The sequence below is a fragment of the Schistocerca cancellata genome, chromosome 9, assembly GCF_023864275.1.
Source record: "Schistocerca cancellata isolate TAMUIC-IGC-003103 chromosome 9, iqSchCanc2.1, whole genome shotgun sequence".
Lineage (NCBI taxonomy): Eukaryota > Metazoa > Arthropoda > Insecta > Orthoptera > Acrididae > Schistocerca > Schistocerca cancellata.
The window spans coordinates 12205282-12221810 of NC_064634.1; the positions used below are offsets into that span (position 1 = coordinate 12205282).

The 16529-nt window shown below is 43.2% G+C and overlaps 1 protein-coding gene across 2 annotated transcripts in view; it reads left to right on the forward strand.

Moving 5' to 3' along the window:
- The window catches only part of LOC126101571 (protein argonaute-2-like), a 317714-nt gene that overhangs the window by 198749 nt on the left and 102436 nt on the right, over positions 1 to 16529 (forward strand). For both annotated transcript variants that reach the window (XM_049912221.1, XM_049912220.1), the window contains exon 13: positions 6326 to 6445. In XM_049912221.1, the coding sequence (XP_049768178.1) occupies positions 6326 to 6445 (120 nt within the window). The remainder of the gene's footprint in view (positions 1 to 6325; positions 6446 to 16529) is intronic.

Consider the following 16529-nt stretch of genomic DNA (forward strand, 5'->3'; position numbering starts at 1 on the left):
AAGACAATTCCAGGGGCAGATGTGGACTCTGACCACAATCTATTGGTTATGAACTGTAGATTAAAACTGAAGAAACTGCAAAAAGATGGGGATTTAAGGAGATGGGTCTTGGATAAACTGACTAAACCAAAGGTTGTACAGAGTTTCAGGGAGAGCATAAGGGAAAAATTGATAGGAATGCGGAAAGAAGTACAGTAGAAGAAGAATGGATAGGTCTGAGGGATGAAGTAGTGAAGGCAGCAGAGGATCAAGGAGGTAAAAAGATGAGGGCTAGTAGAAATCCTTGGGTAACAGAAGAAATATTGAATTTAATTGATGAAAGGAGAAAATATAAAAATGCAGTAAATGAAGCAGGCAAAAGGGAATACAAATGTCTCAAAAATGAGATCGACAGGAAGTGCAAAATGGCTAAGCAGGGATGGCTAGAGGACATATGTAAGGAGGTAGAGGCTTATCTCACTAGGGGTAAGATAGATACTGCCTACAGGAAAATTAAAGAGACCTTTGGAGATAAGAGAACCACTTGTATGAACATCAAGAGCTCAGATGAAAACCCAGTTCTAAGCAAAGAAGGGAAAGCAGAAAGGTGGAAGAAGTATATAGAGGGTCTATACAAGGACAATGTACTTGAGGACAATATTATGGAAATGGAAGAGGATGTAGATGAAGATGACATGGGAGATATGATACTGCGTGAAGAGTTTGACAGAGCACTGAAAGACCTAAGTCGAAACAAGGCCCCCTGAGTAGACAACATTCCATTGGAACTACTGACAGCCTTGGGAGAGCCAGTCCTGACAAAACTCTACTATCTCGTGAGCAAGATGTATGAAACAGGCGAAATACCCTCAGACTTCAAGAAGAATATAATAATCCCAATCCCAAAGAAAGCAGGTGTTGACAGATGTGAAAATTACCGAACTATCAGTTTAATAAGTCACAGCTGCAAAATACTAACGCGAATTCTTTACAGATGAATGGAAAAACTAGTAGAAGCCGACCTCGGGGAAGATCAGTTTGGATTCCGTAGAAATGTTGGAACACGTGAGGCAATACTGACCCTACGACTTATCTTAGAAGCTAGATTAAGGAAGGGCAAACCTACGTTTCTAGCATTTGTAGACTTAGAGAAAGCTTTTGACAATGTTGACTGGAATACTCTCTATCAAATTCGGAAGGTGGCAGGGGTAAAATACAGGCAGCGAAAGACTATTTACAATTTGTACAGAAACCAGATGGCAGTTATAAGAGTCAAGGGACATGAAAGGGAAGCAGTGGTTGGGAAGGGAGTGAGACAGGGTTGTAGTCTCTCCCCAATGTTATTCAATCTGTATATTGAGCAAGCAGTGAAGGAAACAAAAGAAAAATTCGGAGTAGGTATTAAAATCCATGGAGAAGAAATAAAAACTATGAGGTTCGCCGATGACATCGTAATTCTGTCAGAGACAGCAAAGGACTTGGAAGAGCAGTTGAACGGAATGGATAGTGTCTTTAAAGGGGGATATTAGATGAACATCAACAAAAGCAAAACGAGGATAATGGAATGTAGTCGAATTAAGTCAAGTGATGTCGAGGGAATTAGATTAGGAAATGAGACACTTAAAGTAGTAAAGAAGTTTTGCTATTTGAGGAGCAAAATAACTGATGATGGTTGAAGTAGAGAGGATATAAAATGTAGACTGGCAATGGCAAGGAAAGCGTTTCTGAAGAAGAGAAATTTGTTAACATCGAGTATAGATTTAAGTGTCAGGAAGTCATTTCTGAAAGTATTTGTATGGAGTGTAGCCATGTATGGAAGTGAAACATGGACGATAAATAGTTTGGACAAGAAGAGAATAGAAGCTTTCGAAATGAGGTGCTACAGAAGAATGCTGAAGATTAGATGGGTAGATCACATAACTAATGAGGAAGTATTGAATAGGATTGGGGAGAAGAGAAGTTTGTGGCACAACTTGACCAGAAGAAGGGATCGGTTGGTAGGACATGTTCTGAGGCATCAAGGGATCACCAATTTAGTATTGGAGGGCAGAGTGGAGGGTAAAAATCGTAGAGGGAGACCAAGAGATGACTACACTAAGCAGATTCAGAAGGATGTAGGTTGCAGTAGGTACTGGGAGATGAAGAAGCTAGCACAGGATAGAGTAGCATGGAGGGGCTGCGTCAAACCAGTCACAGGACTGAAGACCATAACAACAACAACCTTGGTGTCTGAGGTGTCAATCATCATTGTCATCATCATCATAAAGGTACAGCTGTGAAATTTATGTCTTCGGTGTCACAAATGTTTGGCTACATCTTCCGAATATGTTGTGATTTCTGAGAATTTGGTTACCTTTGGACCTGACTACACAGCTGTTTTTAACCAAACATGTATCTGATTTCACTTCTACACTAATGTGAGAATGTTACATTGTCACATGCTTCCTGCAAACATGATGTCCGCGTGTCACTCTCTCTCATTGGCTACATAGAACTAGCAGCTGGTATATACTCTTTTGTTCCCAGCATAGGTCACGGTGAGCATTGCCATCATTGTAGCCCAAAACACAAAATACTCCACTTGCTCCTATCTAGACTTGATCGTCTCCTGCAGAAATGAATACTATTGTTGATATTTGTCCAATTTTAAAGTCAGTTCAGTCTACAAATTGATTCAGGCAAATTGCAGCTTAAATGTGGCAGATGTTTCTGAAAAGCCAAAGAATGTAGTTTACATTCCAGTGGTTGGCAAAATGAGTTACTTTTCCACTCACTATTCCTCTCCCCGCACTCATCTAGTTCTCAGCCAAGCTGCTATCACTATTACCACTCCAACACTTCCACAGTTCTGTGCTTGAGCAACTGTGAAACAAGGATGAAATACCAAATGAGATTTTCACTCTGCAGCGGAGTGTGCGCTGATATGAAACTTCCTGGCAGATTAAAACTGTGTGCCCGACCGAGACTCAAACTCGGGACCTTTGCCTTTCGCGGGCAAGTGCTCTACCAACTGAGCTACCGAAGCACGACTCACGCCCGGTACTCACAGAAGCTCTCCTGCGAAACTTGCAGAACTAGTGCTAGTTCTGCAAGTTTCGCAGGAGAGCTTCTGTAAAGTTTGGAAGGTAGGAGACGAGGTACTGGCAGAAGTGAAGCTGTGAGTACTGGGCGTGAGTCGTGCTTCGGTAGCTCAGTTGGTAGAGCACTTGCCTGCGAAAGGCAAAGGTCCCGAGTTCAAGTCTCGGTCGGGCACACAGTTTTAATCTACCAGGAAGTTTCAAGGATGAAATATTTTCTAGGGTGCAAGTCACATGTAACAATAGCCACTAAGATATACATAAAAGATCAGAATCGCAATTCTGCCCAATTCTTGAACTTTCGTTCCTCCCGTGATCTACTGATATCTGTTGGTGTTATATTCACAATGGTTCCTGCTGCTGCAATTTATTCCCACAAAAATTACAGAGGGCACATATGACTCCAGCTGTTTTTGTACCCCAAAACAAAACAAACAAAAACAATTACAGTCAATATAATGTAAAAGGATAAATAAAAACTCCACTCTCCAAGTGGTGGCAGGAGAATGCACATATAAAAAAAAGGTGTTATGTATGCAAGCTTTCAGAGCCAGAGGCTCCTTCTTCTGGCAGAAGGGTTGAAGAGGAAGGGAAAGGGGTGAAGGAAAAGGACTGGGGAGGTTTAGGAAAAGGGGTAAAGTTCAGAAAGAACGCACAGAATCCCAGTAGTCTCTTGCTCCGAAAGCTTGCTTATGTGTAAAACCAGTTTTTATATATGGTGAGTAGACTTACTTTCTATCCAGTTACATTATATTGTCAAAAATTTATTGTTTTCATTGTTATGTTAACACTTCATGTATATAGACTGGAGCGGCAAGTGAGAATTTGTACCAATGCCAGGTGTCGAACACTGGCCTGCTTAGTAGGCGGGTGCATTAGCCACCAAACCACCTTCACATGACGCTTCACACAACTGCACGGATTGCCCTGGCATGCCTCTCTCCTCAATCCAGATTCTCACTGCCACCCCAATCTGCTTTAAATTGCCCTTTATACATGAACAGAATTGCTCAGGCTCTCCATGTTCTGGAATGGCACCTCAGCGTTGAATGTAAATGCTGGATCCAGCCTGAAACCCCAGTGCAGGAACTTAAACAAATGAAAGGACATTAGATGGTGAGGTGCTGTTCCAGGACATGGGTAGCCTCAGCAATTCTGTTGTTCCACTGTTTCGGGACGTGGGTAGCCTCAGCAATTCTGTTCATGTGTAAGATGGAATTTAAAAGTGGATTTGGGCGGCAATGAGAATTTGGATCAAAGAGGGAGGGGTGCCAAGGAAATCCGTGCAGTTGTGTGAACTGCTGTGCCAGTGGCTTAGTGGCTAATGCACCTGCTTAGTGAGCAGGTGACCCGGGTTCGATTCCCGTCGTCGGTACAAATGTTCACTTGCCACTCCGGTCTGTATACATAAAATCATATCTTCCCTTTCCTGCACTATGTGGCCCTCTATTCCACCAACGCACCCAGTGTTTTTACTTCTCTCCTTTTCTGCTATCTCCACCCCCCCTCCCCTCCACCAACCTCTCTCTTGCCTCTCTGTGTAACCTCCTGCCTGCACCTAGCTGCCCTATCCTCTCTCCACCTTGTCCGTGAATGCTCCCAGCAGCACTTCACCATCCCCCATGCCTACTCTGCTCTCCCTCCCCCTCCCCACCCCAGCCTCCTCCTACCCCCACCCAACTGCCTCTCCCATCATGCACTGCTGCTGCATTGACAAGTGCATTGTTGGTAGCGAGTAGCAACTTTCCTATCCTTTTAATAATATTGCTAAAATCATATATGTATGAGACCAATAAAGTGTCTGAAATTGTGCCACTTCGTTTGTATAAGTATGTGCACCTGGGTTTCAGGCTGGACCCTCCATTTACAGTGAGTGCTGAGGTGCTATTCCAGAACATAGAGAGCCTCAGCAAGTCTGTTTGTGTGTTAGGGGAAATTTAAAATAGACTGGAGAGGCAGTGAGAATTTGGATCATGGAGGGAGGCACGCCAGGGTAATCTACGCAGCTGTGTGAAACGCTGTGCCGAGGTGACTTACTGGGTAATGCAGCTGCCTAGTAAGCAAGAGGTCTGGGTTGAATTTCTGGCTTTTGTACAGATTTTCACTCTCTGCTTTAGTCTACATTCATAAAATCATACTTGTATGAGACCAGTAAAGTCTCTGAACATGTATAATGTCTGTTATATTAACAATTACAGTCAGTTTAATTTGATAGATTTACTTTGTTAGCATTTCATTCTGGATTAATTTTCCTTCTTGTTTCATCCAAAGGTCACCATAATGTTCTAAAGCTGGTTAAAAGCTTGTAACATTTTTACCTGGGATTCTAATACATGAACAGGAACCAAATTTCTCATTTGCAACTCACATAGTAAATCATTACAGTCTCTCATAATAAAATTAAGTATTGATCTTGGTTCAGAATCAAGTAGTGTTTTCAGAAGGACAACATTTTCGCTTTTCTGTGTTACCTTTACTTAAATAGCAGTATTAATGTTTATACTCAGAATCCATACATGTATGAGAACTTTTATTGCAATCATGTTCAAATGTAACAACTGTTTGTAAGATGATAGATTTTAATGCTATTTCCTCCTGTGTTTCACAGAATTCTCAAATTTTAAGCAGAGCAATAGATTATTTTAGTGGTTAGTTCACAGTTTCTCATGTATCTCTTGAACTAGTGCCCCATCAGCCAAATGTCACATGATAGTTAGAGCAACGTCTATGCTCAATACTGTATCAAGAGATTCGGCATATTGGGAAATCTCAAACTTGTGTGAATGCGATTATCGTTTGCTCAGTCCTGCCCTTATGAATTCTCCAAAATAAATCTGCATGTGCCCTCGATAAACAAATCTTCATCTATAAATGAACGCTGACATCTATAATAGTCTATTAAACAACCTAAAAATTTTAATCTCAGCAGCAACAGTTTAATATGTGAATATAAGATGACCCTGTATTTTTCGAATGACAGATTTGGCAAAAAACAGAGTCTTATAATCACGTACATACAGTACTGCCATACCTTAAACATTATAGAATTTTCAAATATCTCTTTTGTGTGATTCATTAGATATAACACATTTCACCTCAATTTTTTAAAATTAAAATGGACCATTGTCTTGTATTCTTTAGGTAAATCTCATTAGATTCATATAAACTGTTTGAGGGAAGAGAAACCTGCATGGCATGAGGTGTGAAAATCTATTTTTCCATGTTGGCAGCTATGCTTTTTTACATTTGTTCATTTTCATTTTGTTTAGATTCGTCAAGCAGACTACAACAGTGATCCCGGTATCCAGGAATTTGGAATTTCGGTCAGTAGTCAGTTTGAAAGTGTCAATGCAAGAATTTTGGATGCACCACAAATAATGTATGCTAATGTAAGTCCATTTATAAATTCTTTTCTGATGTTGAAAATTCTAGGAAACTTGAGTAAAATGAATGTTTCTGTGCTTTCTTCCCTCGACTTGTCATCTGTGTTGCAGCTTACCTGAATTTTTTTGTCATGTGTGCCAATACTGCAGCTTATTTAAGTTAAGATTTTCATTAAACAAATTGTAGCTGGAATGACTGAGTTGGATGCTGTTAAAGTAACAATCTCACTTCTGATACTGTGACCAGTTTCTTCGAGTTTATTGTTAGTTAACTTTCTTTCATCAGTACTGTGACTATTTTTAGAAAATATAGTTTATAGTTTGAAACCTTTTTTGCCAGCAATGATATAGAATTTTTCATGTGTTATTATACTTATAAGACATATACCCCCCTATTTGTGGAAGCAACATGAAATACAACTCATCTACAAATTAAGAGTAATCAATATTGTTACAAGTTAACCCACTGACTTTTACAGGGAGAGATTTAGTCCCTCTAATTAGTCTCAAAGAATTCTTGAAAGTTGCAGTCGAAATAACAATGGTAAACAGTCTTCCACACTGTATATCATCTTTCAATTTTCCATATCAAAGAGTCTCACACACCATTTTGTCTGTAAGTTTTGGAGATCAAAGTTCATACAACAGTGTTATGGGGTAAGCCCCTCTTGCCATGGTTCATTAAGTTTAAACACTTCTAGCATGCTGTCCTTAGCAGCTGTTGAATCATTGACAGTTACAAAGACCTTATTACTTTGAACACATTGCTGCTTGCATTCTGTCCATAAAAAGTGACAGTAATGGTTTGGTTAAGTTTTCGAACTAGATAATTCCTTTGATATCCTGGAGCCATTAGTTAGTTAGTTAGTTAGTTAGTTAGTTGGTTGGTTGGTTGGTTGCATGTTCCATTGATCAGTTGCACAGTACAGTAGCCGTTATGATGTGGAACGTGTCAAGTGCACAAGACATGCACATATAAAACAAGATTTTTTAATATGTATATATTACAATACAGAGTTAGGGATTAATATTTCTATTATTTACCCCATTATCTTAAATGGCACAAAATGCATATACTATATTTATAGATTTATTTATTCCTGTTCAAGAATTCATCTATGGTATAGACATTTGTTGGACATTTGTGGAGAAAGTCAACACACTGTTCTTGAACATTCTACTGTGTGATATCCAATTCACTTTTCCGTTGACAATCCATGTCAACAATATGGATCACTAACCTACTATAAAGGCAGGGAAATAGGAGGTGGCTCTCTTCTGTCCTTTATTTGACTTTAGCTAATTTAGAATTCAATATTTAAACATCCCACAAATTTTTGAACTTTAATACAATTTAAATTTTTACAAATTTATCAGCTGTGATGTACATTTTTCTAATTTACCTGTGCTAGATATCCTTTTATTTTGTATGACTTGATCAAATTTTGAAAATAATGATTTCCAGACCGTCACTGATGTTAATAGATTTAGTGTGCTGCTTTGAATGTTTAAAGTGTAAAAAATTGTGTGTTATCATCTGTCCAAATTCATACATTGAGTGAATACTGTAATTGCAATAGTGACCATACGAAACTGGAATGTTGGATAGTCTAATGCCTGGCATCAGTTTCCATTATACTGGGATTGAACTATGCGCATATGAGCTTTTAGTCCACTTTCACTACCTCTTGTTATTCTAATGTTATTGTGATTACATGCTTACTGAGTTGAGCATTGGAAGTACCATCTACGAGTTTGATACACCCCTAAACTGTGATAGATGGAAGTTCAAAATATATAAGGAGATGGAACTTGGATAAACTAAAGGAAACAGAGGTTATTAAGAGTTTCAGAGGAAGCATCAGACAATGTTGGAATGAAATGGGGGAAAGGAATAGAATGGAAAGTGAATGGGTAGATCTTAGAGATGAAACAGATAAGGCAGCAGAGGATCACATAGGTAAAAAGGCATGACCTAATATAATCCCTGGACAGCAGAGAAGATAATGAATATAATTGAAGAAAAGAGAAAATATAAAAATGCAGCAAATGATGTATGCAAAAGGGAATACAGATGTTCAAAAAGTGAGGTTGGTAAATAGTACAAAATAGTTAAGCAGGAATGACAAGTGGACAAATGCATGTATGTAGAAGCCTTTATAATGAGGGAAAGGTAGATACCAAGGAAGAGACCTTTGGAGAAAAAAAGGAGCAAATATTTAGAGCTCAGCTGGCAAGCCAGTACTGATAAAAGAAGGGAAAGGTGAAAGATGGAAGCACTATACTCGGTGAACATTAATAAAATGGAAAAACTGCAGGGACGAATTCCTGGCTGGAAATGGAAGAAAATAATCCTATGAACATGTGTCCTGAAATGTATGGTCAGTGTCTAACTACAACAAATTGTCCCAGAACACAGTACAGAACTCTTCACATCCACGTCATAACAGATGTTCAAAGTGGCCTCAATGGGATTGCAGGTGATTTGGATAATAGTGGTTGTCATGCAGGATACACATAATCATACTTTGGTTTACACCATGTTGGTGGGCCACTTTCCTGGAGCTTGTTCTAGGGTTCATCTTAATATCCTGTAGAACCCAGTCCTCGAAGTCTGGTGTACGCTCAGTACACTGCCTCCCTGCACGTCCATCTGTCTGAAAAGACCCACGATCACGGAAATGTCCAAAAAAGGGCTTGAAATGTTGTGTGATGTGCTTGGTGTGTGTGAGGGTACTTGTTTTGGTATAGCGGTACAGCCTCTCGACTGCGTCCATTTGCTTGGCCACACCCAAACATCATCTTGGCTTGTCCCTAACATGGATACTGAACCATTCCACTGCTTACAGTATGCTGCACCAATCTCACACTACACAATACACAAAGAATACATGGCATGTGGTCAAAGGAACTGACATTTGTCAGCACCATCTACTGTGGCAACGATGCATTTCCGGACATGTGTTTGTCAGACTCTTTTTCCTCCATTGCCAGTCAGGAATCCGTCCTTGCAGCTTGTCAGTTTATTAATGTTCAAACTGTATAGAGGGCCCCTACAAGGAAATCTAACTTGAAAGCAGTATTGAAGAAATAGAAGAGGAAGAAGATAAAGATGAGAAGCATAATATACAATATGAAGAATTTAACAGAGCTCCAAAATAGCTCAACCAAAACAAAGCCACTAGAATAGACGACACTCTCGGCAAAGCCAGGCATGGCAAAACTATTCTACCTGGTGTGCGAGATATACGAGACAGGCAAAATACCCTCAGACATCAGGACTTCTCTCCGTCTGAACAGACTTCAGAAGGCCCAGCAGTGCCGTCCAATTGTCATGTTATCCTCTGCCAATAGGCATCACTGGATGTGGATATGGAGGGGCAAGTGATCAGCACACTGCTCTCCCAACTGTTGTCAGCTTTCATGACTGAAGTGGCTGCTTCTCGTGAAGTAGCTCCTCAGTTGGCCTCGTAAGGGTTGAGTGTAGCCAGCTTGTCAGCAGCACTCTGCAAATATGGACAATCACCCCTCCAAGTGCTAGCCAAGTCTGACGGTGCTAACTTCAGTGATCTGATGAGAACCTGTGTTACCACAGCAGGAAGGTTGTTCATTAGGCTTCAGGAAGAGAGTAATAATTCTATTTACAAAGAAGGCTGATGGTGACAGGTGTGATTACTTCTGAACCATCAGTTTAATATTTTCATAAAGTGGTTGGGGATGAAACAGTAATGTGAATCTCCTGGTACATCTGGTGCTCACTAAACCTCATTGCACTGAAAACACCTCACTGCACTTAGTAATTCAGATGCTGATATGGGGGAGTGGGTGGGATGGGGAGGAGGGGGGGGGGGGGGGGGTTGGATGAACCAGGCATCTTGGCATCAGCCTTTATAAAACTGTAACAAAAATTCTTTGAGGAAATTAGCGTGATGAGGGGCTGCAGGAGATGAAGTAGAACCTCTCACATTTCCTGAACTGTGAGGAGGTGAATTCAGGTGAACTCTAGTGAAGTACAGCAGCTAATGACACAAGCCCTGCAGCATTGCGTGAGGCAAGGTGCCGAGAGTATGGACAGGAGATGCTGCCTCATTGAAGCAGGCACAGAGACTATACAAGAGATAATTGTGAGTCCAAAACTCCTGGGAAGTGTGGCAGTCAAAGATCTATTTGTGGCAGAATATGGGTGCCGGAGAAATGTGGAAACACGTTGACCAACAGGAGCTTCACTGATCACTGCTTTCTGGCTGATGTGGCATGTCATCTGTTGCTGTCAGTAGAGGCAAACAAAGAGAGTTGTCACACAGGTTCCCCCTTCTGTGAGGGGAAACACTGGTGCTAACAGAGCAGAGAGACGCTTGAAACTGACTGAGGGTGCCTGCTGGGTGACATCTCGAAGCTAGCTGTGTGGGTAAGAAAGTGGTGGGCGATGGCGCCACCTGTCAGGCACTCCGAGGTGCGCAGCTTCTGCTGCGATGTTGAAAAAAGACCACGTGTGTTAAGGGGCACGTGCATAAGTTGCCATTTCTATACCAGTGCAAGTGCTGTAGTCTCCGGTGAGAGGAGGGGCTTGGGTAATTCCTGTGCACGGTGCAGAGTGTGTGTAAAATTATATCACATTGTATCACTGTTCCAACCGTTCGGGGAATAGCACCTGTGGCAGCTACTCCATGTCAGGGATAGCAGGTGCCTGTGTGGGGTAGGTGCAGTGTCTTTTTTGGCTAGAGGCTGGGAGGTTTGGTGGTCAGGTAGTTGACTGACAATGAGTTGGGGCCAGTGTTGAGGTAGTGTCAGCTGGCAGTGTGTTGGAAGCAGCATCGGGTGGCACCACCCTGTAGCGTTCTGGCGTGCGTCACCTTTGGTATGGTGTTATTGGCACTGTGACTGGGGCCAGCCATAGGAGGCAACGGTATGGTGCTCATTGGCTGGGGGCAGCTTAATGACACAGGCTGGGTTGAGCTTGTCTGAGGAGACAGTGTATGCCCGTGTACTTTGGGTGGAGTGGTGGCTCGTGTGCATTTGCCTGAAGCATGATGTGGGTACATGTTGTGAGATCGTGGTAGGTGAAGGTGCAGTGGTCGCTGTGACATTGTGGTGGTACTGTTAACAGCTGGGCTGTGTGCCTTGGAACTGTTCCGTGGAACCTGGGACAATGCTGTCAGGAAGAAGTGGGGCTCACTGGTTGCTTTATGTGCGATCCACAGGCCGAGAAGTACCAGTGACAGATCATTTGGAAAAATAACACGTAACTACAGCTTTAAATTTGTGGTTGAACCATTCCACCATGCATTTAGCAAAAAATTGATAGCTGTAAGGGCAGTGGGTATTGGAGCCACAGGTGTCTGTCCTACATGGAAGAATGTAGGAGGGAATTGGCACCTGCGATCTGAAGAGATGTCGCAGTGGCATCCAAAACAGGACACCCAGGTCCAAATGAAGGCTGTGGACACTGCTTTTGGCTGAAATATCAGGGATTGGAGTAGTCTCTGGAGAGCACATAAATTGGTTAACAGTTGTCAATAGGTGTTGACAGCCAATGGAATAAGATAGTAGGTGGATGACATCAAGGTGTATGTGTGTGAACTGATGGTGTGGAGGGAGGGTGGCAGTAGGAGCATGTTGTGCCATCTGACCTTTGTGTGCTGGCACAGTATACATGCTTGGATCCAGTTGCTCCAGTCACATTGAATGCTGGCCAGACGATATATTGTTTCGTAAGGGTGACAGATGCACAGACACTCAGGTCTGCAAGGCCATGAACACAGTCAGGGACCATTTTTGGAAGGTGGTGGGGAGGAAGGGGTTGGAGCGATTGCCAAAACCATTAGGTTGTGAAGGGTCTACAAGAATGTTGCACCTTATTTAGTGGTCAGTGCTGGGTATTGGTATTAACTGCAGGTTGAGGCCGGATTCAGCTTCCTGAAGGGGCCACCCTCTTGGACAGCAGCAAGAGTATTGTAATCTAGGTGTTGGATGATGGCACAGGAATGGCTAAGGCAATCTGCCACAGTGTTATCAATGCTGGTGACATGCTGGATGTTGGTAGTGAATTATGCAATGTACTCATGTAGTATAAACTGTAGGAGTGAGATCTGATATATGTCGTTGTGATGGAACGGTGGTGTCTAAAGTTACTAAATATGCATCTCTACACTGAAGGTTGGAAATATTGAATGGGTTCATGGGTTATGAATAGCTCACAGTCATATGCGCACCAGCAGCATTGTACATCAGAGAGCTTGGAAGAAATGAAGGTGAGCAGTAACCAGATGTTATCCACATGTTTCTGCTGGATGGGTCCAATATTTGTGTGGCTCATGTTGGTGCCAATTGAAAGGGCAGCAGTAGGGTAGGATTGGGTCATATTGCAAGGGAGGCAGTAGGGTGGGTTTGGGGCAAAACAGCAGCAATGGTGAGGTCTTGTTTTGTCCTCTCAAAGCTCTTGATCATGGCATGTGTCCAAGGAAGCTGTTTTTTATCTTTCTTTTACCATCACAAAGTGTGGTAGTAAGAGGTGCTTTGGGGGCGGCAGCTTCCTTGAGATATTGACAGAAAAAATTGACCGTGCCTACAAAACACTGGATGCTGTTGTTGGTGGGAGGACATGGAAAGTCTGCTACTGCTTGTACATTCTCAGAGAGGAAGCAGAAGCTGGGGCAGTGACTGAGTGCTTGAGAAATTCCACCTTGTTTGTCCCAAAAACACAATTTTCGGCATTGAGGATCACCTCAGCTTTCTGTAGTTTCTTGAACATGTTGGTGGGAGTATGATGATGATGATGAAGTTTGGCTTGTGGGGTGCTCAACTGCCTGGTCATCAGTGCCTGTACAAAGTCACAACTTCTACACAGTTCAATTGAGCACTGTCACGAATGATGATGATGATTGTGATGATGATGATAAGGAGGAGGAGGAGGAGGAGGAAATGATGACAACATGAACACCCAGCCTGGGGGGTGGCTAGAAATCAAACCCGGTACCCCGTGATCCAGCGGCAGCAACGCTAGCCACTAGACCATGAGCTGTGGACATTTGATGGGAGTAGATGAGTACACCATTGAAATAGCCAAAATATAGTGCTGCATCCCATAGGATGTTGTCTAACAAGTGCTGCAAGATTTGTATAGTATGGAAGCTGAATGTCATTAACACACTTTTAAACAGGCCAAAGAGCCTTATTAGTGTTATTTTCTTGATGTCCACCAGGGCAACAAGGATTTGTTTGTAGGCCTTTGCACAGACTATCCTACTGAAGATAGTTTCTCCTGAGATGGCACTGTCGTAGGGTAGCAGTCAGAAATGGTGCAGGTGTAGAATTTATGTTGATCGCCTCACAGGCACCAGGAACCATTCTTTTTGGGAATAGAGTGAAGAACTGAGATCCAAGGGCTTTTCAGGCAGCAGGAAACCAGGGATGGTTTCAATATAATGGACGGTGCCATGCTGTAATTCCTGGCAGCCACTGAATGGTGGGGTAAGAAGGGGAAATTCTTCAAGGGGCTCAGCATATAGGCCTAAAATTGTCAGCTGTTTCATGGAAAAACACATGGTGGACAGAGCAGCCATAGGTGCTGCCTCGTAAATGATGCTTCGCTATGTTGGCCAGTAGGAAGTAATGGCTGAGAAAATTGATGCCCAGAATGAGGCCGGTAACATCTGCAACTGTGAAAGCCCACGGGAGTATACGGTGCAGGCTTAAGTTGAGCGAGTACCCCATAAACAGGGGTAGCTGAATTGTTGGCAATAGTGGTCAGGTGAGGAGATGCAGGGCTGGGGTTCAGGAGTAGTTTGAGGGGACATAGAGACAGGTCAGAACTTGTGTTGGTGAGGTAGTGAACAGGGTAATTGGTGTCATTTAAATCCCAGATGAATAGCTGTTATGGTACAGCAACAGGACACATGTACTGTTGGTGTTTGGGGCTCCGGAGCAAGGGGGTATACAATTGTTAGCATTCTCACTGAACCTCTGATAATACCAGCACACTGCAGTAAGTTTGTGATGGTCATCAAAGGGGAAGCTAGAACTGCTCTGGCAGGGGCCGATGTCATGCAAGTGGAAGCGGTCAGTGGGTGGTTGAGGCGTACACAGGTGACACTGGCTGTAACTGCTGCCACCTCAGAGCTTGGGTGCATTATAATCTGGCAGAGGACAGGGGCATGGATGCTAGATGTAGGTCACTAATGGTGGGGGGGGGGGGGGGGGGTGTGTGACTGACGCGACGTGCACGGAGGCTCGGGATGGGGCAGTGGGTACAGGTGAACAGCCATCATACTGGCAGCTGGCAGTGGCATCGGTGGAATGATACCCAGTGGTATGCATTACAGCCATGGCTGGGAAGGAATTCAGAGTCTCAAACATTTTTTCATCCAAGACAGTAGCATCGCCTAATGATAAATGGGTGTGTGAGGCCAGGACAGCCTGTATGGGGAGAGGACAGTGGACGAGCCAGCAGTTTAGAAACAGACCTACATGGAGGACGCACAGTTTGGCGAGTGCTTGGATGTGACTCAGCAACAGAGATAGCCGCATGTCACTACACTCATTTGGAGGATAATAAATCGCATGTCCGTTGCAAGTATGAAGCTGGAAATTATATGCTCTTTTAGTTTAATGTAGCTGCCTTATGGTTGGGGGGTGTGGGGGGTGTTTAATGACATCTTGAACCTGTGCATTGGTGGTCAGGTGGAGGTGCCAAGAGCTATCCTCAACTTCGTTGTATTGCCCATGATAGAACACCCTTGAAAACTGCCTTGATGGAAGCAAACCACAAGCCTGGATGCCACTGGTTGATGGGGCAAATGGGTGGCCACATGAGCAGGAGGAGGTTCAGCTGGGTGAGCTGGCACGAGGCCCATGGCCCTGTTGGCTATCAGAGCCAAGCTGTTCTTTAGTGCTGTCAGGTGTGTGTGGAGTTCTAAAACCTCTTGAAGTGCTCCTGGACACAGGATTGGGAGGAATAATGGGCTGGCTGGGGGTTCGTCGGGTGTGACAGCTGCAGTATTGGGGACATGCGGCAATAACATCAGGACACTCATAGTGTGGACCATCAATGAAATATCTATCATGTGTTGCTGCAAAAGAGAGAGTTCAGCACGATGCCTGGTAAAACAGTGACGGGTCTGAGCATGTGGTGCCAAGGCTGTATTATGGTGCGTACAGCCCACTCAGCAAATGGTGGGGGTGGTGGATGGGTGAGGTTGTGGGATGAGAATGGTGGCGCGAGTTGAGAAAGGGGTGCAGGTGGAGAATGGTGGTGTACACTGAGGGTAGGGGGTGTGAATGCGGGGTGGTGATGAGAGGTGCAAGCAGAGAGTGGGGGGTGCGAGTGGAATGTGCACTGTCAACCTAATGGAAAGTAATTGCCCTCAGAAACACATAGTGCATGCCAAATGAATAAAGTAAAAAGCAGCATGATGTGGTAGTAAGACTCTTCAGGGGTCACCAATGAAGGAATGACTTAATGTTAACTCCACTTTTAAGGGCTGGTAAGTTTCCAGGCTTACACAAATATGGCAAGAATAAATAACAATTAACTAAATGCACTGAAGGAAACACATGAGGTGATTTGCATTATTTATTCCAGAAGACTTAACTACTACTAATGCAAAAAAACAGTATAATGAATTTGCATTTTTGGTATTAAGGGAGCCCTTGCTCATGTTGGAGTCTTTTAAACAGGACAGAGCAATTAACAGGTTACAGCATTTGGTGTGGCAACATTTGGTGACTTGAACAAACAAACACTGAAGAGGGGATTAGTGCAAGGTATCAAGGGAACAGTGTTCATATAGGTGAAATGTGTACACAAATAAAAGCAGGGGAATGGGAATCAGGACAAAGATGGACTCACCTGGTGGTGAAGGATGTCAGCAGTGTCGGACAAAAGAAACTTGTTTCTGGGTGCTCTTGGGGGTAAATGGATACCGAAGGGGCTGAGAATGAAATGGTAATGTAAGCCTCCTGGTACTTCTGGCACTCACTAGGCCTCACTGCACAGTAAACATTTTACTGCACTTAGGAATCCAGGTGCTGATACCGAGGATGGACATGCATGGGGGGGGGGGGGGTTATAGAATCATGACAAAAAGCCTTT